General features: G+C 42.3%; 2 protein-coding genes across 2 annotated transcripts; one reads left to right on the top strand and one right to left on the bottom strand.

Moving 5' to 3' along the window:
• Window positions 1-1,298: 1,298 nt before the first annotated feature.
• On the bottom strand, window positions 1,299-8,811 carry ppef1 (protein phosphatase, EF-hand calcium binding domain 1; the record flags this gene model as incomplete). The annotated part of the gene is made up of 18 exons (XM_079217493.1): window positions 8,739-8,811; window positions 7,771-7,803; window positions 7,372-7,499; window positions 7,193-7,253; window positions 5,658-5,821; window positions 5,444-5,558; window positions 4,933-4,979; window positions 4,529-4,695; window positions 4,402-4,438; window positions 4,120-4,269; window positions 3,474-3,607; window positions 3,164-3,401; window positions 2,903-3,088; window positions 2,669-2,811; window positions 2,283-2,389; window positions 2,027-2,190; window positions 1,615-1,699; window positions 1,299-1,525 (listed from the first exon to the last, which is right to left on the bottom strand). The coding sequence occupies exons 1-18, from the start codon at window positions 8,791-8,793 to the stop codon at window positions 1,299-1,301; spliced, it is 2,241 nt and encodes a 746-aa protein (XP_079073619.1). The 5' UTR covers window positions 8,794-8,811.
• A 474-nt stretch (window positions 8,812-9,285) lies between these two features.
• rs1a (retinoschisin 1a) lies at window positions 9,286-18,256 on the top strand (the record flags this gene model as incomplete). The annotated part of the gene is given in 10 exon segments (XM_079217492.1): window positions 9,286-9,362; window positions 10,888-11,043; window positions 12,668-12,692; window positions 12,795-12,870; window positions 12,873-12,941; window positions 13,324-13,349; window positions 13,700-13,826; window positions 15,900-16,041; window positions 17,390-17,585; window positions 18,104-18,256. Coding segments are annotated over 10 exon segments (1,047 nt in total).
• Between the last annotated feature and the right edge of the window lie 2,825 nt (window positions 18,257-21,081).

The raw sequence follows: 21,081 nt of genomic DNA, 5'->3' as shown, positions 1-21,081 counted from the left end.
AGACAAGGGCGACACTTTTTTATTTTTTTTATTACCGTAATATACCGCAAACAACTGAAAAGCTCCACTTCTTAGCGGTCAGAATCCTTTTAATTATGTCGTAAAGCGTTAACTTTAGAAGAATTACGGTAATATGAATCACTTTCTGTCGCCGGAGACAGGGTTTGTACTACAACAGTTTTAGAGTTGTAAAATGAACTGACAGCTGCATGCAGAGTATTTTTCCTCAGTATAACTAACATAACTAACCACATTGACCCACGGAACTGCGCCACCCTGCGCGCTCATGTCACGTGACATATAGGGTTCTGTCTGTCAGCCTCCTGCAGTGATCCCTTCTGTCACAATGAGTGGACCCAAGAAAGGAAAAGTCGACAGTGAGTGCAGAGTCTTTAATGAGTGGACTGAGTATTTTTTCACCGAAGTACGATCAGAGGCAGTATGTCTTATTTGCCAAGAAACCATTGCAGTATTCAAAGAATACAATATTAGCCGCCACTTTTCCGCCAAGCATGCTAACTATGCTAGCCAACAGTCAACGACAGAACGGGCGGCTACTGCTAAGAGGTTGGCAGCCAATTTAAAGAGTCAGCTAAATATTTTTCTCCGCCAAACTGCTATACAAGAATCAAGCACCAAGGCAAGTTTTTTGCTAGCATTCAAAATAGCAAAAGCTAGCAAGCCTTTCTCTGAAGGAGAGTTTTTGAAAGAATGTATGGTAGAAACAGCAGGTCTCTTATGTCCAGAGAGCAAAAACAAATTTGAAAAATTGAGTTTATCACGCAGAACAGTGACTCGGCGTGTAGAACAAATTGATGAAGATTTAACCAGCGAGTTGAACAAAAAAGCTGAGTCATTTATGTTATATTCTCACACCGCCCCCTGCCGGCCTCGCCGTCCTCCAGTGTAGAGCCACGGGTCTCACACCGCCCAGCACCCCCTGTGGCGGACCACAGGCTCCCCACCTTCCCTTTGGCTCCAATAATCTGTTTTACCAGATACTCATACTCTCATGTGGTCTGCATTTGGGTCCTAAACATTGTCCTCCCGTGACAGGTTCACACAAACACTCTCCATCCATCTGATACTGGCCCGGCCCGTCTGTCAAATTTTTTTATTCAATGTGGCCCCTGAGCCAAAAAGTTTGCCCACCCCTGCCCTAGATCCACCGCTAGAGTGGCTAAATAGACACCAACTAACGTGAAAATTAAACAACGTCACTGCTTGTGAAATTGCTGCTAAATCATTTCATCTTTTCCATTACGAACTTCCACACTGGAGTGTTCGTATTCTTCCCTTCACGAACACTTCCTGCCGGCCGCCTTCCCGTTGAGTTGCTGCTCCTTGTTGTCCAGTTTGTGCACCACCCTGAAGGCATCCAGGAACTCGGTGAAGTCTATGCTGCCGTCCTTGTTGAAGTCAATACTCCGGGCCAGGTCGTCGATGGCTCTGTCGTCGATGTCAACGCCCAGGTGGGCGCTGAAGAGACACCAGGTGTGGCGAAACTCCTCGATGGAGATCAGACCTGAACACGACAACACACATTCAGTACACACAAGTGTTGAACTGGAAGAAATACATTTTGAATTACTGACACACTTTTTTTGGTTTTACCTGAATGGTCTTTGTCTATGATGTTGAATATTATCTCAATGTCTGTCCTGTATCTGAACAGAGTGTCAGCCAAGTTTGGAGTCATCTAGAATGAGAAAAGAGAACTGTAGACAACCGCTAGCTAGGTTTAATAGCAGCAGTGGTAGAACAAGTACTAGAACATGCTACTATAATCCTAAAAGTACCAGTGCCACCAGAGAAAGATTCTCCTTTAGAAGTGAAAGTACTGCATTAAGAATTCAGAACCGTGTTAAAGATGCAAGAAGTTTCTCAACACTATGGACAGTCTGGATGTAACACAGTATAGATTGTCTAACTACATAAAATAAAAAAGGGAAATATGAGGATCTCAAAATACCCTTCAATTAGAGAATTTAAGTGAATGATGAGGATGACCCCTCAGAGCTCTTACCTGAGTCAGAGGAATGCCTGGCTCCATATCCTCAAAGCAGGACTGATAATCCACACTGCCATCTGGTGCCAGACGGGCTAAGTGCGGGCGAAGGGTCCTCCAGGGCAGATCTAGTCTCAGTACAGACTCAAACACCTGAGTCCATTCACTGACTGACACACAACCTGTAAAGAAGAAAAAAAAGATACACTTATAACAACTATACATGTTAACCTAGTTAAATACAAGCGAGGCAAACGGGGTGAGAAGAGCGCACCGGTGTTGTTCTGGTCGTACTGCTGGAGGCCCGACAGCAGCTCAGAGCGATGGGTGAACAGCTTCTCCTTCAGGGCCTTGAGGGCGGAGCCTTCAGCAGCTCGCACTCTGCAGACACGTCACGCAAGCGCGCGCACACACACACACACACACACACACACACACACACACACACACACACACACACACACACACACACACACACACACAAGACTGAGCTTTCTTACGTAAATGCTTGAATTCAAAGTGCTTGTTTGGACCGCTCAGCAGTCTAAACCCCGAAGATATTACATTAACGAATTTCACAAAATCCCCATAGTGGAGGAGGCTGGAACCAGCCGGTATTCATTTTTACACAAGCAGAAACACGGCTGACACCTGTTGTACCTCTGTGTCAGGGTGAGTTTGCGCGTTGTGCGGCTGACTTGGTACTGGTAGAAGCGGGGAACCAGTTCCCGGCCCACTTTGATGTAGGCACCGCGGTTGCTTCCCTCCTCGTAATAGTTTGACGCTGAGAAAATGGTGATCACCTGTGGGACAAACAATGCGCTAAACATTTCTCCAGACTCAAACGTTTATTTGGACAATCGGAATTGACGTCTCGCATCCTCTCCCGTCTACCTTTCCTCCGTGGCAGAGCTCGTATCCTTCCTGTTTGCACTCGTGGGATCTGATGAGCAGCTGGAGTCCGTGCCGGAGCAGAAGTCTGCGGGTGACGTCCGGGCCGAAGTAGCAGCCTCCTCCTCTGAATGTGTTCGGACTGCAGCCTTCTTGGGTTTTAGGGTCACTCCACAATATATCCACCACCTGCAGGAGAGAGGAAAGCAGATCAAAGTGCTGGACGAGGCACAGAACACTACGGGGCGCCGGATCCAGTCTGACCTGTTTCCATTCCCGATCGTGTTGTGGAGGTGCAGGAGGGGGAACGGAGGACAGAGAGTCCAGGTAAGGCACTTGGAGCACGTTGATAGTGTAAGGCATGCTGGGAGAAGACGGGCGCGGGCGAGGCGAGAGGCACGATGGAGTTCGAGGAGAGCAGAACGAAGAGGAGGATGAGGACGTGGAGGAGGAGGAAGAAGTGGAGGCTGCGCTGTCTTGTCGGCTGTGCCCGCATCGCCTCCTACAGAAATAAAAGGGATTTATTTACACTTAAAAACAAACACCTGTGAGCGGCTTTGGGCTGCTGTCAGACCTCTGGTTGGGCGTTCTTTGGTTCTTGCTGTGGCTGCTGGGATGAGAGCCGGCCGCCAATCTCATTCTTTTGCAGGAATGACCGATGTCCAGCTGCTCCACACTGCGTCTGGGAAACCTCAGGGCAGATTTCACCTGGACGCGCACAGAAGGGAAGACAGAAATAAAGTGAGGACAAAGGTATACGTTGTTCAGATTGTAAAGCCCTTTGAGACTCAAAAGAGTTCATACACATCGGTACTAATCTTAGCAAGTACCGTAAGAAGGTAAGAATCCAATAAACTACAGTTAATGTACATTTTGTTGCACCCATGCACTCTACTTTTCTCTACTCTAGACAGTGGGAATGAAGAAATCCATGATGACTTTTCGTTTGTGTGACTGACGAATGACAATTTCTGTGTGCAAATCATTTAAAAGATGAAAGAAAATAAACAATGAAAAGGTCACTGAAAGTAGTTTAAAACCGCTCATTCAGCATGAACCTCGTCTGCTGGATATGAACAAAGCCTCCTGTTAGCCAACACGTTAGATGTGTGGCGGCTGTGACGACGTCGGCATCTTTCTAAAATGTTCTTCTGACCTCTAGTGGCCAACACTGATTTTTGCAGTTAAAAGAGTACGGATGGCTTCCTGTTTCCGCTGACCTTGTGCCTGTCTACGGAGCTGAGGAAGTCCAGGTCTGTCTGGTCTGATATCCCACCGTGAACGATCAGAATCTTCCCGTCGATGACCGTCGCAATGGGCAGAAGGCTGAAAACGTCCTGAAACAGCTGGAGGATCTCACGGCCATGAGTCTGCACACAGTCACACACACACAGTGACAGAGGAGTTAATCAAACAAATGTGGGCCATTTTATTAATCCAATGCTACAACCTGCAGAGTGTGAACTGAGTTCTGTACATAATAAAGCTGCGCTTTACTGTACCTTGTATTTCTGCATGACTTCTTTTGTAAACCCATATCTGAAACAACAATGTCAAAACATAACCTCATTGTACTACTCTTGTGTTTGTGGCAAATCTAAACAGATGCATGTTTTCTTCTATCTTAACCTGAGATTCATTATGTGATCTTCGTGGTTTCCTCGGTTCAGGTGCATGTAGTCGGGGTAAAGCAGCAGGTAGGCGAAGAGGAGGCTGACCACTTCGACCGACTTTTTCCCACGGTCCACAAAGTCCCCGTTGAACACATATGGTGTCTGCGCAGAGGGAAGGCCATTCTGAAGGGCGGCGAGTCGTGAAATCGACAAAGTTAAAATCAGATCTGAGAGAAGTCTTGAGTGCATGCCTTCAGCTACATTTGATGTGGCTTCAGCTGTCGCGCACGTTTGCTTGTTTAAATCTGTATCTACAGAAAATCAGATGCATCTGCATGAAAAACATTTCACTGTAAAATAAGTAGTGGGTAATCATAAGGAAATGGATTGTACAGTAAAATAAATATAGCTTTACAGTACCTTATAAAATATGAGAAGCAAGTCATCAAGCCGCCCGTGCAGATCACCTGTACCAAAAAGGAAAATTACAGCAATGCAGAAATGGGAATCTTTTTTCTGGCTTAACTGATCCCAGATTTACAAATGGGAAATATAGATCAATGCAATAAAAATACATTTAAAAAAAACTCAACCAGGTGTGTGTTTTCTGTTTTAGTCACAAGTATTCTTGAGTTTAATGAGATGCGAATCTGCAGGAGGCGGCGGCCGAAGAAGAGGAGTCAAGTGCCTGATCAGTGTGCTAATAAACAAGACCTCCATTCTTGGAACGCTGCCATCAAGATAGATAAACAGTATTTATAACACATTTAGAGACATCAGCAATGGTCTAACTGGTCGGCAGGTTATTCATGTATTCAGTAGCCCACTGTGCTTTGTGGCAGGTGCCCACGCAGCGGCATCACAGAATGGAAACGAGGAGACGGAGACATTTTGGACAAATAACTTGGAATCCTGCATTAACATAACCCACCGCATATAGTGATCTCATTGGTGTAGGATGTCGACAGGTGGGTGATGTTGGGCATCTGTTTGAGGAGCTTTTTGGTCTCGTACAGCAGCTGCAGAACATATCTGGCATGTAGAGTCTGCATGGAGGAAATGCAAGGAAGTCCCTAAAAGAGCCAAAACGTCTAGACCGAGAAAAGCCAAAAGCAGGAGGGCGAGAAAGCGCCTCATTACTGTACCTGTTGCTCCTTGAAAGCACTGAGGAGAGCGTTCGTGTCGGAGACGGAGAGAGGGAACGAGAGCCGGGGTCCCGTGTACGACTCTGGAACGGGGATCAATTTGTAACAGGTCTCTCTGTCTAACCAGGGGTCCACCACCGGGTTCAGCAGCTGGGAGATCAAGTCTGGAGGACACAGAGGGGGCAGCTGTGAACATACAGCACTGAGCTCACTCTCACCGATAGTGAAGAAAGAGAGAGGTCCACAAACACACAACGCATGGATGCCGCACAGCATCCTTTCTGCTCCAATGGTTGGATCAGTGCAGAAAATGCTGAATAATACAAGTAGGCTATAGACAGTTTGCTGGTTTAGCCAAAAACATGGACATCTTTATTTTTGACTCCAAGTGATGGACACATTCATGTATCAATAATTATAATCCTATACTATCATACACATTATTCTGAAATAGGCCATTCTGCACGATGAGTACTTTTTTTTTTGAATTTTTGATACTTTTGTCCTTTTATTATAATCAAATTTGGAATGCAGGAGTAAAAGAGTACTTCTTCCAGCACTGCTGAACAGCAATCACATTGTGTCTCTTAAGGAACGCGGATAAAATCAAATCTTTAAATAGAGATTTTAATTCGGAGTTCCCTGTACTTTAACAGCGTGAAACGACACCACATCCAGCGCTGTGTGACCTCACCGCTGTATTGAAAGGCCACTCCAACATGCTAATAGACCTCTAATTTATGCAAACAAACAAGGCATGAGCAGGCATCTACCTCCAGGCCCATTTCTCTTTTGTCCATTCCCTCCTTTTGTGTCTTTAAATGTCCTCTATTCTGCCACACACAAACACACAAACGCAGACACAGTATATGATAAATACGGACAACAAGAGTCTGGCCTCTTCGCGTCACTTATGTCGACTCAGCGTAAAAGCCCATACGTATGTCGATGTAGGCAATAATAAGGTTTGACCTCAGGATTCGCGTGTCAACAGAGCCTTTTAGCTGGAGGAGAAGGTCAATACATACTTCAGCCACAGCTGTGTCGGTGCAACACACAAACACATGGGCCTCCACCTTCACAGATGTTGCTAAGCAACAGGGTGTACGCAATAGGTTCCTAATGTAGACCAAAATACAGAGGCATGACTAACGTCATCTCTCACTATTTGTATTTACCGTAAGCATTAGCTGGACCCGTCCGTCTTTGATCATTCAATTTCACAACAGGATCAAATAAACACACACAAGCTATGAAAAAAAAAAACTAATAAAAGGCCAAATGGCTGAAACACAAACTCACACACATGAGCTTCAGTATGTCTGAGACACAGGCAGCCCACGATGCTTTATACGCACACTGCAACAAAATAAAGTTATCTTGCCTTCATGTTGTATGTAACGTTGTTTTACTCCAAAATAAAATATATTTTATCTCCAATTTGACCAAATAACAAGGATGAAGTCAGATTTGAATGCAAAAAATAATATTTTATCAACTTATTTTGTAGTTAAAAGAGTGTTTTGGCTCCTGACCTGATCGGTTTCCATTCAGCTGAGTGAAGTTGTCGAGCATGAAACTGAAGAAGCTGGAGAGCTGAATGAAGGAAAAAATAGAAAAAACATTTCAAAAGCATGTTGAAGCTTTCTGGTGCTTCTGAAAAGGAGCTTACACGCGTCCTTGAGCTTTTAGAGCAGGAGGGAGTGAGAGTCACCTGGAGCTGGTCCTGCTCCCCAGCATATTCAATGGACTGAAAGATGTTCCAGGTGTACCTGCGCCTCATCTCCAGACGGGCCATGTATCGCCGGTACCATCGCTGGATCAAAATAGCTGCCTTCATAGCTGCGGCAAAAAACACCAACAGTTACATTTCATGGAGAGGGGAAACATGTTGAAATATCTGGAGTCAGATTTCTACAAGACATGAATATGACATGTTATATGATATACTTGTTTAATAGAATACTAAATTAGTATTTGAATTACAGTACAAAGTGACAAACATCATGAGGTAAATGTAAATTACAGATATACACACGCACATAAACACACACATGCATGGACACGTCACATCACATCACAGACTAATCTTTAGAGATGAGCAGGGTCATACTCAGAGCCGGGCTGGGACTCTTCACTGTGTCATCTGTGAGAAGAATAAAACTACAATTCAGCAAAAGAAACTGGTGATTGGAAACACACACAGAGCGATAACAAGACACAGGGGAGGTCATATGAGCAACAGTGGGACTGGAAAAGCTAAGCAAATTAAAAGAGCTTTCAGGAGAAACACTCATTAAAGAGAGACGGCAGAATGAAGAAAGAAAAGAACCATCTGTCAAACATCTGGTGTGTGTGTGTGTGTGTGCAACAAGTCGGAAGAAAATGTACAACCGTGAAAAATTAATTGCCCTCAGATTCATTCTGCATGATGTGACATTGAGATGCGTACCCTAACACTACTGCCATGACGACTGCTAATAACACACTAAAGAGCACGAATGAACTAATGTTACATAATGCTTCACAGAGCGGATCGACAAGACAAAAACGAAAAGAAAGCACTGCGACGAAAGATCATTTTCATCGTCGTTTAGCAAATCAGTGTATCTGAGAAGCTGCAAACAGAGAATTGTTTTGGGGTATTTGGGCTGACAAGCAATAGTCCGAAATGATAAATCAACCATCAAAACCGTTTTCTGACATTCGATTGATCGACTATTCAGTTTCAGCCCATAGTTTCCAATCTGGACTGAGGATTCATACGATGTATGTCAGATTGCATAGGCCATACATTTGAAGCCACTGGAAGTCTGGAAGGGCAAACACATGAGTTTCATCATTCATCACAAAAGCTTTAGCTTAGTTCTTTCTAAACTTGCACTCCAATTAGTATCCGACAGGTAATATTTGTGCTCAGCAGGTGTACCAACATGTCTGCTCTAATGTGATGCCAAAAGGGGCCTTTTCCACTCCTTTCCCCAGGCAACACACATACGTGTGAAATGTTCCTGCTGACTTGGAATGAAAACAGTGACCGTCATGAACCATGATGACAGCTACCGGCCCAGGCATCCTTACCGGGCTCCACTCTTTCCTCTTGTGGCTCCGTAGCAACGGAAGTACCACATCCCATGATATACAACAAGGAGGTCCCAGGGGTCACATCAGTTGGTTTGTCCAAAGCTGGGTCTCATCTGGCTGGTGGCATGCGACCTAAGAAAGTAATATGTCATGATCATGGTTGTCTGAATGGGAGAACTGGGTTTCACACTTCAGTTTATTAGAAGTTTTCTAAACACCATCATCCAGTGTCACGCAGGGTTCACTTCGGTGAGCATGTCCTGTAAAATGCTGTGTGTGTGTGTGTGTGTGTGTGTGTGTGTGTGTGTGTGTGTGGTGGGACAACCAAAGTGCACCATTAGGCTTCGATATAGAACAACAAAAAACTCACCACGCATGACGCAATAACGCAGCCATGAGGACAAATCAAAAAGGGAAATATTGCTCATTACGCATCGTTTCACGACATTTTTACACAGCATCATATTCCAACAACGTGCACATTTTACGCATCCGGCGCAAGTTTCATCCTACCTGCAGCTTGTGTCCGCGCGATCCGGAAATCATGAACGGGATGCGCAATTCCACTTGCATCGGTGCTGTGAGCGCAACGTTTGTCTACGCGTCCCTCCAAAATGACGGGTGAGAGGTGGTTTGGGCTTAAAAGGAAGGATACTATGAGCGGTGAGTGTTTCCAGAGACGCTGCAGGAGAGCTGCTGCTGCAGCTGCAGGGGGCGGAGGCATCAGGTGGATTTAAAGCAAGGAGAGCACCTCATAGGATGGAGAGCCACTCAGCAATCCCTCCCATCTTTTAAGTATCCAGTGCATTAATATATCAGCAAATGCATAAAGTCGGGTAATGTCTACCTGTTCCCCTTCAGGTAAAACACTGTTGGCCATGTGTCAGCACCGTTAGCTGCGAGCCGCCCGTCGCCATGTTGAGAGCCCCAGTGGGTGTGCAGTTTCAGTCAAACATCCAACAAAGTGTGGGCCAGGTCATTAAAGTCATGAATTTATACATTTACAGCACTTTGAGAAGCAGAAATCAAAGTAGAGTTTGAGAGCGACAGATTGTTCAACAAAACTACTCAACAGCAAGTTAGGACCAATGTGATGTGATCTGCTTAAATTTCATAATGATATTCGAAATTTCACAATATTCAAACAGCTATAGAAACTGATCCTTAGATTTGTATATTGAAAATGTGGGCTCACTTGACCGCAGTGTGTTTGAATAGCAAGCTTGAAGGGTTTTCTTTGCGCATGTTAGATCGTGTACAAGTGGAAGTAATCACTGTGACCTCACCTATTGGTTTTGGACTACAGTTTGAAGCCATTTTAACAATCATTAACATTAGCTAGACTGGATATGCGTCTATCCGTGGGTTGCTTTTCAAACATACTGGCACTCATTCCTTGTCCAAGTACACCAAAATGCTCCCTACAAATTCTTTAAGCCCTTTCTATTTAATGGTATTTTTTAAAGTACCTTATCCACAACATAATTTGATTCTGCCAACACTGTTCAAATGCTTTGTTGGGCAAATAGCCAATGGGCAGCCTCACATGAGTAATAAGTACAGACTAATAGTGAGGTTTAAGATGTCTGCAACTGTTTTTGGGGTAGTGAAAACTAACTGCGGTTTATGGTCCATTTTACTATCATTGGGACCACTAAATGATCATTCTGCATTTAACATTTTAGAACAGCAGTTGAGATCATAAACTCATGTTTATAAGTGATCATTTTCTCATAGACCTCTACACAGAACCAGAGGAGTCGCCCCCTGATGGCCATTAGAAAGAAAGCAAGATTAAGGCACTTGGAGAAGTTTGCCCTCGAGGCTGTGCGCCAGAACTCTCGAGTTTAGTCAACAAATAAATACTTTGTTAGGTTTTGGAACTAATCATGAGCGACTTGGTTAAAACTTTCTTCAGTTGTAATCCAGAGCAGACATTTAGCCTACTGGATCTAACCTGGAGAGCCAACATTCCATTTTACTTGGCATCGGTGTGCATTACTTGAAGAGAAGGCAACGGATTTAAAAATTAAAATTGTTTAATGATAAAAGTTATTTAAATAGACATTTTTCCAACTCGTCATGCAGCAGCTCTCGTATGAATCCTCCGTTGTACAAGTGTGACAGCAGCCCTGATCTCCTGCAGGGTGATCACTTTCAGCCTGTTTGTTTGGGACAGCCGGGAAGCCTCCAAGCTCACCAGTCTGAGCAGGACTGGTTTAGGAAAACAGAGCCGACTGGCCAGGAAGTCAGGAGTCCTCATCCCGGCCGGACTGACCTGCAGAAGAGGTGAAAGGCTCAGGTGAGTTGCACTCATCTCCTTTTACATGATCTGACTTACTGCACTTTGACACCATAGATTATACATTTTTGTAATCTTCCGTAATATTTAAAATCATCCCATGAAACATGAGAATGTCCCGTTGAGTTTTAAACACCAAGTTGCTGCAGTTCGTACCTCTTTATGAGCTCTGTAGAGGAGAGCAGAGTGGCCTCCATTCCTTTTCTTAGTTTGTGGAGGAGTCCTGCGCGTTGCTTGGACAGGAGCCTTCATTTTGTCTTATCAGCCTTAACACTTGCAACAAGAAATCAACTGATGAGATTTACAGCAGCTTTTTCCCAAAAAGCCTCAGGCATGAGTGTGGTAGAAGAGAGAGTGTGTTGAGTCAACATGATGTTTTAATGACTGGAAATTGAAGCCTGCTTTGCTTAATTAGGCTTAATTACTTTCACCTGGCAAGCGTGGAAACCCCCAGTGTGAGTTGAGAGGTCGTTACCTGAGTATCTACAGCAGAATGAAACGTCTGGATCCTTTTTAAACATGACATAATATTGTTTATAACTTTTGAATGCTGTGTGTGGTCTTATTCTTTAGTTTAGATAGAATATGTACAATCCTAATTGTGATTGCGTCTTGTAAATACATTTATTTCGGTATTCTGGTAAATAAATTCCACATTCAGACATTTCCCTCATTACCTATCACAATTTGTATCACCAGAGAAATACACTCATAGAGAATCCAAATTGTTAATTTTTTTTGGACATACTTGACTCCTCCCTTGACTTACCTTCAGCTGTGGGTTTGTAGAGTTAAGATGAGATGTTGAAATGGTTGCAATTTTTGTTTCATTTCATTTGACTATCCAATAATCACATTATTTCTTTCTCCAATTCTTTTTCAACAATAATGATTTAGATTTTTGAGCGTTAAAAAAATCAGATAAAGTATCAGCTGATATGATCTTTTTTTTACAGAAACAAATAACATAAACAAGCATTTTGGAATCTTTTAAATTTGGCAATGAAAGGTTTGTGACCAAGATATGTTCAGATATGAGTGGGACTTTTCCAGTTGAAAAACAAACACATCAGTTTTGCAGATATTTATTGTAACTGTACAAACTATCGGCCAACATATAACTATCTCTCTCTCTCTCTCTCTCTCTCTATATATATATATATATATATATATATATATATATATATATATATATATATATATATATATATATATATATGTGTATGTGTGTGTGTGTGTGTGTGTGTGTGTGTGTGTGTGTGAAAGCTAATCGCAGCCGCCTTATCCGTTGATCTCTACTTTGAACACGTTTTTCCCTTAATTTTATCATTATTTTTAAATAATTTAAAATGATATACATTTACTTTCTTTCTTTCTTCCTTTCTTTTGTATTATAATTAACATGATAATGCAAATGCAAAGTGCAGCAAACATACAAGGACATACAAGTCGACCTTCTGGTCAATCATATGGATCACAAGGCCCAGCATAAGCCAGCACCACCCTCTAGCAAACACACACATATACACACACACACACACACACACACACACACACACACACACAAGCGCGCGCAACCCAAATCTGTCAAATTGACCTCGCTGGCTTTTATTTTTTGCTGCAGGATGTTTGACTTGACCTCTGTGGCTGTGCACTGATTTCCAGAATGTATGGTGGTCGTTTATGGTGATGGATGAACAGCTGTAGGAGGGGCTTTGTCAGATAAGGATGGCATTAGGTAAGGCCATTAGTGTCCTGTGGATTATTGTAATCCAGCCTCTCTATCACTGCTGGCTCGGCTGCTCAGTCTACAGTCGGTGTCCTCTGGTTCGGAGCTGGTTGGAAGATGGCTGTCTACGTGCATCATTTCCTGCTGGCCCTGCTTCTGGGAGCTAACGGTACGACTTCACTCTTTTCGCCTGGTGCTGCTGTTGAGTTGTGAATTCGAATTTAGAATTGTAACATCAGAAAGCTTTGAAGGAGTTAAATCACCTCAAACTGGACAATATGCTGCAGAAAACTCAGACGTCAAAGGACAAACTACTTCCTAATTGAGACTTATATATATAGAAATATATCACATTTAATTAATAATCCTGTAGATTATTGTGCACATTTTCCTTGGCGACACTTTACTTGATTCTCTGTGTCCGTGTTGTGTTTATTTGCTTATTTTTAGTGTGGTAAATTGACAAACTAATGCACAGATTGTGTTGGCTAGAGTGGGTGACTACTGTGTAACAGTATTTTGTTCTTCTTTCTGTCCATCTGCCTGAACAGTGTTCATCAGCGTTCACGCTCAAGAGGTACGAAGAAAGCTCAGATTAATGTCAGAGATGATTGAACACTTGGAGAGTGTTAAAATCATCAGTGTTTGCAAAAAAATGTGGCTCAGAGATGTTTAAAAAAAAAAAAGCTTTGGTTTTTATTTTAAAAAATCACTGGAAATCTGCTGAGATGACACATTATTAGATTCCGTCTCTTGGCTGCATCGTTGTCTTTCCACTCATCCATGAAATTACTCTTTTGACATTTTTTATTAAAAACCAGCTGTATTTTAAAGATAGTGGTATTTATTATGCAAATATTTTGGGGTTTTCTGATGACACTACTTTGGATTGCATCGATTTCAATGTTTTATGTGTGTTTGTATCAGGCGGGAGTGTCCGAGGCGTGGACCAGCAAGTCTTGCAAATGTGATTGTGAAGGAGGTGAATCCCCGACTGAGTTTTCCTCCATTGGGGCCGGCTCTCCCATGGTACGAGGAGTGGACTGCATGCCAGGTAACGACCATCAAATACTGTTTTTGTTTGTGCCAGTAGCCTGTAACTTTCTTAGAAATGCACATGTTCGTTTTGTTTTCCCCGTTCACACCGAGCACAGATTTTCTCCTTTCTAATAAGGCCACTTTTTGATCTACTTATTCAGTGATTTAGTTGATTAGATGATCAAATTAAATCATTAAACTCCTAATAGTCCTTGTATCAAAGACTTTGTGTGTTTACGAGGACAAGAATCATACCTGCTGGAGATCTAGTGGACAACACGGTAGGCACAAAATAAAATAAAATCGTCAGTTGCAGAACTGACGATTTTATTTTGTGCGAATCTGATGAATGTTTTAGTTTGGGTTATGAAAGTAAAATTTAACGCAGCATAAATCACAGTAAAGCTGCACATATTCATAATCAAATTAAGCAAATAATTGATTATCAAATCAGCTGCTGATTAAATTTCTGTAGATTAAGTAATCGATTAATCACCTAGGCTCTACAATGCAGACGAATGTAGAGATGTAATATGTGTGATAGAGACGGAGAGAAGGGGACTCTCCATATGCACATGAGTGCATTAGACTCCAGATTTGACGCCACAGGGTGGATATGCTCCACTGGACACCATCAGAGAAGATGATGAAGCCATGAAAAGCAACACAAACACCTCCGGCAAGGCTGCACGGGCCGCTAGATTTACAATATCAATAACTGGAAATGTGGTCTGCATCAAAATACACACAATAGCTGTCAGATATTTTTTTTTATTCATTCTTGAGCTTGGAAACATCAGTTGACGAAATGTTCACGTCATATTCATCAGTAGATAGAAAGCTCCATTTTTCCACCGAATCTGCAAACTTGTTTTTGGGCTCTCCTATAAAGCAAAAAAACACACAACGAACCGAAAGCCCCGCTGGCATCGTCGTAAGAACGGAGATATAAAGATCAGACTTGAATCATGTCAGGCGTGATGAGAAGAGAAAGGCAGTGCTGATGTGCAGTGAACGGGTTTCCCTTCAGTTAGTCAATGTCTGTCAACTGAGTCACCAATCACATGGCAAGAAGAAGTTCAGCAGATATTCATCATCTCAGATCGTAATGCTCAGATTCTGGCGCTCATAATAGACTCTGATGATCGCACAATCACAAAAAGCAACAATTACCCTGGACCTGATGATGATAAGTGACGAGTGAGACAGACTTTCCTGCACGGCCTCCGACTCCATTGCACCTCAATCCATCGGGTCTCACCCCTCGGTTTTCCCAATAATTCATGTTTTATTCCACTCTTGAAATACATTAGAGCCCGACCATGGAGTCACCCGCATTACTGTTATGTGAACACTTATCTCCTGACTCACACAGGCGCTGTTGCTTGCTGCTGTATGCGTTGTAATACTGGGGATTAGATAGGATGTGACCCTGTGCCAGATAGGCCTAAGCCAGTAGTAAACAAAAGCGAAGCAGGTTCCTGCTCCATGTATCACACAGCTGATATTATTTCTGAAACTTTAGCGAGGAAAAAAACTCACTCGTGTGCAGCTCCCTCATCTCCCCCATTCATGCATTACTAATGTGTATTTACTAAGTCAACAGAGGACTGGCTCTCGTGTGTTTTTAGTGGAAGTGATACGGCAGATTGACAGATCAAAACATGGGAGCAACACGGAGCTAAAGCTGTTGAGGGTAGAACACGGCCATCTGTCCGCCTGCCGCCCTAATGGACATCGCTGATCTCTCGCTGAATTAAATTGCAGGCTTTTAGGATGGGATATGGGTCACACTGGGTCTGCTAACGACGGGGGCTCTGGTGTGAGGATGGAAGTGAGCAGGGGCGAGTCCGGAGAGATGGAGAAATAAGCACATAGAGAGGCTTATAGTGATGATCATTTGCTGGTCACATCTCTGTGTTTTACTGCTTAGCTGTTGGCAGACATGTTTGTGTTCTCCTTCTACCGGGATGGTGACCTTGAAATCCATGTGGCCAAGAGGCCTTTAAAGGCAATGTAATCAACAGAAATACAAAAGAGCTTGAATTAAGAACTCTGTTTTATAACTTTGTCTCTGATCCTCCTGCAGAGTGTCCATACCACAAGCCTCTGGGCTTCGAGGCCGGGTCAGTGAGTCCAGACCAGATCACCTGCTCCAACCAGGAACAGTACACCGGCTGGTTCTCCTCGTGGCTCCCGAGCAAGGCCCGGCTCAACACTCAGGGCTTCGGGTGGGTACACGCCACAAAAGATGTTACTATTTTCATATCATAAACAAAAAATGCACAGTTACATCGCTGCATGTATTTTTAGTCTCCATCAGTGAATGCAGAGATTTGCCAAAAGTTGTATTTGTTTGAATTTGAACTCACAAAATGCTTTTGGCAGAGACGGCTGTTCTAACCCTAACACACAAATGTCGGTCACTTGCCATCTGTGAGAAACAGTGTTAGAAAAGGATGCAGTCAAGAGAGAGATGAAACCCATCTCTCATTATATAAGATGTGAGGTCGGCATGCCAATATGCTCTTGTTTAAAAACATTAAGATATAAATAGGACGGGCAGTGCAAGAATAGATATGCTGAAGGAAACTCTGACTCTGTGGAGCTGTTATGCTAAGTGTTGAAAGTTTCCCCTCTAATATTAAAGGTCCCATTAATACAATTTATATTTAGACAAATATTTATCAAAAATAATACAGCCACAGTTTTTAGAAAGTGAATGAATAAGATTATCGCTTTTCCTTAAAAAAAGTATTGCTATTGTGAATTATTTGTTTAAAAAAATACTGACGGGTCCAAAATGAATGTTTTGTTTATCTCTGTGAAAGATATCTGAGGTTTGGTGCCAGCTTCTAACGAGGACTGTGAGCCAATAGTATCAGGACCTTGGTAGTGACCTTAGTGTGGAAAAAAACACATAAATGGCAGAGTTTGAGGTTAAGCGCCCGGCTTCACTTACTGACACCGCTGTCTGACTGCTCTCCATCAGGATACAGAATATGTGAACATGTGACATGGCACGGTAGCACATTTTATCTTTCTTCACAACCCCTGGAAAACAAGTGCTTGCTGACCTCCGGTGGTTCTTCTGCTTATCTTCTCACCTGCCTGGAGCAACACACAGGTGTACTTCAAGACCCCATGAGCTCTATTGGGTGTGCTTACAGCCGAGTACAACCAGAGAAGGCATGTTTTTAGCCTGGTGTTAAGTTACTCTTTAAGAAAAGAAATGCATAAAGGGAAACTTCAACCCTGTATATCTTTCTAGAAAAATAGAGAATAAATATATAATAATGGTAAGAATGAAAGCCTCCACAGAATATACAAATAGTGAATACATACGAAATAAATGCATTATATATTATATTATATTTGTTACAAAATACCTCAGCCTTCCAATACCAAGTCTCATTGGGAGGGAAAAGCAAATCAAAGAACAGCTTTAACCCTGTGTATTTAAAAATGCTTTCTATAAAAAGTCAAAATGTCCGCTGGGAGAAACCAGCTCTAGTGAAGCACCTTTACATATGTGGCCGAGCTGCTGCGTTACATCCAGACTTTGTGTTTGTCCTCCAGCTGTGCCTGGCTGTCTAAGTTCCAGGACAGCAGTCAGTGGCTGCAGATTGACCTGAGGGAGGTGATGGTGGTGTCGGGGATCCTCACTCAGGGCCGCTGTGACGCTGACGAGTGGATCACCAAGTACAGCGTTCAGTACCGCACGGACGAAACCCTCAGCTGGATCTTTTACAAAGACCAGACTGGCAACAACAGGGTCAGTTGAACATTATCATCATTATCATCTTGTTTATGATGGCTTGCACAGTGAAGAATTTTGTTTTTTATTTAGATTTTGAATATGTGTTACCGAATAACAATCTGAAAAATTGTTTAAGTCATTAATCAAGCAAAAAGGCCAAACATTTGCTGGTTCCAGCTTCTCAAACGTGAGAATATACTCTTTACTACATTGTGATTAAAAGTCTTTTACGTTTTGGCTTGTTGCTCTGACAAAACAAACAATTTGAACATGTGATTTATTCACTATTTCCTCCAGGGTTATAGATTTAAGAAGTAATTGCTCAATCAATGCCGCATCCCTATGTTAAAACTATTATTGACATTATTAGTAGTAATTGTAGTAACTTTACTGAAAAACAGGCACTATTTAGTCTGTATCAGCGTCTGTCTAAATGAATCCATCCTGGCCTTTCACTCCTCTCTCTCTCTCTTCCTCTATTTCTCTCTCTCTCTCTCTCTCTCTCTCTCTCTCTCTCTCTCTCTCTCTCTCAGGTGTTTTACGGAAATTCTGACCGAGCCTCGTCCGTGCAGAACCTGCTGCGGCCGCCCATCGTGGCGCGCTACATCCGCATCCTCCCCCTCGGGTGGCACACGCGCATCGCTCTGCGCATGGAGCTGTTGCTCTGCATGAACAAATGCAACTGAAAACTCTCCTCCCCGCCAAAGGCCCCGCCCCCCTCACCCAAATCATCATCTGTACCTAAGCCCCATCGTCCGATTGTGTGATCTGTTGTTACATCCACAGGTGTGTCCCCCTCCAGCTCCACGTGTAAAACCACAAGGTGAAGATACAAAGACAACAGTTTGACTGATGTGATCTAATTTAAATGTGTTCGATATGCTCAATGAGCTTTCATTCACTCCTCTCTCCATTGTCTGTGTTCAATCAGTCTCATACCGGGGGGCTTTTATTTGGTGAGTTCTCAATAGATTGTTCCAATGAATTTTGCAATGAAATGGCATAAATTCAAAGCAATAATTAGGCATGGAGAGGGAGAGACGGCGTTGCCATGGAGGTTGTATCCAACGGTCTGAGACAAGCTCTTCCAAAACATTTGTGTCCTCCTGTGAAATGTTGTCTGCTTCTCCTGATATTTAATAATAAACAGGGACCTCTCCTCCTGAAGGATGAGGCTGGTGATAGTCTACATGTTTCTAACGGTCAACAAATCCCACAAAACAAAAACAAAACCAGCAATGAGTTCATCCCAACAAGTATTGTTTTGTATTATTCCCCAGAAGTATTATAAGCACATCGCTGAGCCACATTGTTGCATGTATGTGACATGTGCCTTCAAGACTAAGAACACGGGCACTGTAGTTTGTTTTGAGTCAATAACACACACTGTCCTGCTGCTCTAAACACCCAATGGTTCAATGTGTATCACATGTGTAGTCATCCACAGCTGAAAATAGTCCCCAACAAACGCACCGTTCACTCCCGTTTGAGTAACGTTTTGTGCTCAGCTGGTTTTGGAAGTCCCTTTTTGTTCACTATAAAAGTATATGACGGTGACCACTCCGGTTTGACCGAATGGTCTCATGTCTGACCGAATAAAGAAGCAAGAAAGCATTGAGAAAAGGACTTAACGTGTTATTGTTGGTGCTGTAATGGGATTTGTTGATAATGGGAAAAATGTGGAATAATGTTTGACTTTTTCTTTAAATACGCCTGTGATGTCACTTCCTTTCTCCTCTTTCCTGTGTGTAAAAACGTACATTTGTACTCACCAGTGCTGTATAAAGGTCGAGGGATGGAAAAGTCACGACTGTTCAGATGTGGGTTCTGTATTGTGGTTAACTCCTGATTTCTGTTTGTAACATTTCAATTCAGTTTCTCATGATACTTTGGGAATACACTGCAGCGTCTTATTTACTCTGAAGATGTGTCCTTTATTGTATCTTTAAACCATTTCCCTGATTAAAATTAATACTCTGTACTCGTGATGCGTCTGTCTGTGCAACAAAAAAACATAAGAGCTGTTCAAAAATGTACAGTTGGCTTTTATTATGAGACCCTATCATTTTTAAAGTAGAATGGTCAGTATAGATACACTCTATTATTTCTATTTACACCCTGTAAGAAGTGGGAAACAGCTTAATGGGAGAAAAAAAAAGAACTGATGTTTTAGGAAACACATTCATATTAGTGAACATAAATTCTTCTCATCTCAGTTGTCAGCGTATGTGACTTGCTGGGGGTTGAAGCCTCCATCTCCATCTGAAGTGTTGAGTCAGTAAGCTAGTATAAGGCTTCGGGTTCTCTGGCAAGGCAAAGCTTTGTCATCACTCGGTCCCGGTAATGAAATAGACAAACCCACGTCAGCAGTCATTTACAATCATTAGCAATCAGGATTTTCAATAATACACAACATGGGGTGGTTTGTCCTGCCCTGGGTCACGTTCAAGGACAAATTGGAGAAAAGAAATAGATAAATGTGTATATGATATTTCACGTGGACACTCTAATCACAGTCTCCTTATGGAAATCCTTCTCGGCGCTATATTTGGCTCCAATTTAACTCGCCGCTGATTTAGCCAGAACAATCTGCATTAGTCTGAGTCTCTTTCTTAATGTTATTGCTTTCAATCAGCCATGTCGTCAATTGGTTCATTCCTTTTTTGTTGTATTTTTTTTTTTTTTGCTTGTGTATTTTCACCCATTCGACCGTTTAGAAACAAAACATTAAAATACTCCAAAGTTCTCTCTTTAGTCCACAGATGTTCTGAATTGTGCACAAATGTATCCGTCCTTCTGTCCTTTGTTCCCCCCTTCTGTGATACATATGAAAGGGTTTCTCCTTCACTTTAAGACCACAGAGGAAGAGGAAGGAACAAAGGATAAATGTAAGACTGGAAGGAAAACAATGCTGTATTTTTTTTTTTTTGCTTAGGCCACTCATAGTGTTTTGTTCTGTATATTTTTTCATTATCCACAGGTCAGTAGACAACATGTAAATGCTTCTATGAATAACCAAGCTGAGTAAAATCATCCCTGATCATGACTATTAATATTAAAAACAAGTTGCAATGCGAATACAGTAGGAAAACCTACATCGGATGTACAAAAGGCATTTACAAAAACTTTGATAACACAAGCTTTTAAAATGCAGACTGAGAAATGTAAACACACACATTAAAGGATTAGTCTGGAGTTATTCAATACCTTTCTTATTGTCAACAAATCCCATGAAAAAGACTAAACCAACAACAACATTGCAAGGGGCTGCATTAGTTATTGTTTCAGGTCCCAGTGAGACTTGAAATACGAAGCATGAAGTCCAGTTTGAGGAAGAGATTAATGCTTCTAAGGCCCTATTTAATCCCCAAATACTGCACAATAGTTTATAATACTCTGAGTCAGGTTTTTGCAACACTGGAAAGTTATCACAACAGTAATAATTATAATTATTATTATATTATTTATTGTCACGACGGTTACAGGCTACAAGTAATCTAATGTAAGTAGT

The sequence above is a fragment of the Taurulus bubalis genome (assembly GCF_910589615.1).
Source record: "Taurulus bubalis genome assembly, chromosome: 4".
NCBI lineage: Eukaryota > Metazoa > Chordata > Actinopteri > Perciformes > Cottidae > Taurulus > Taurulus bubalis.
The sequence above is the reverse complement of the archived record's forward strand: the minus strand, read 5'-3'. Positions and strand labels throughout refer to the sequence as shown.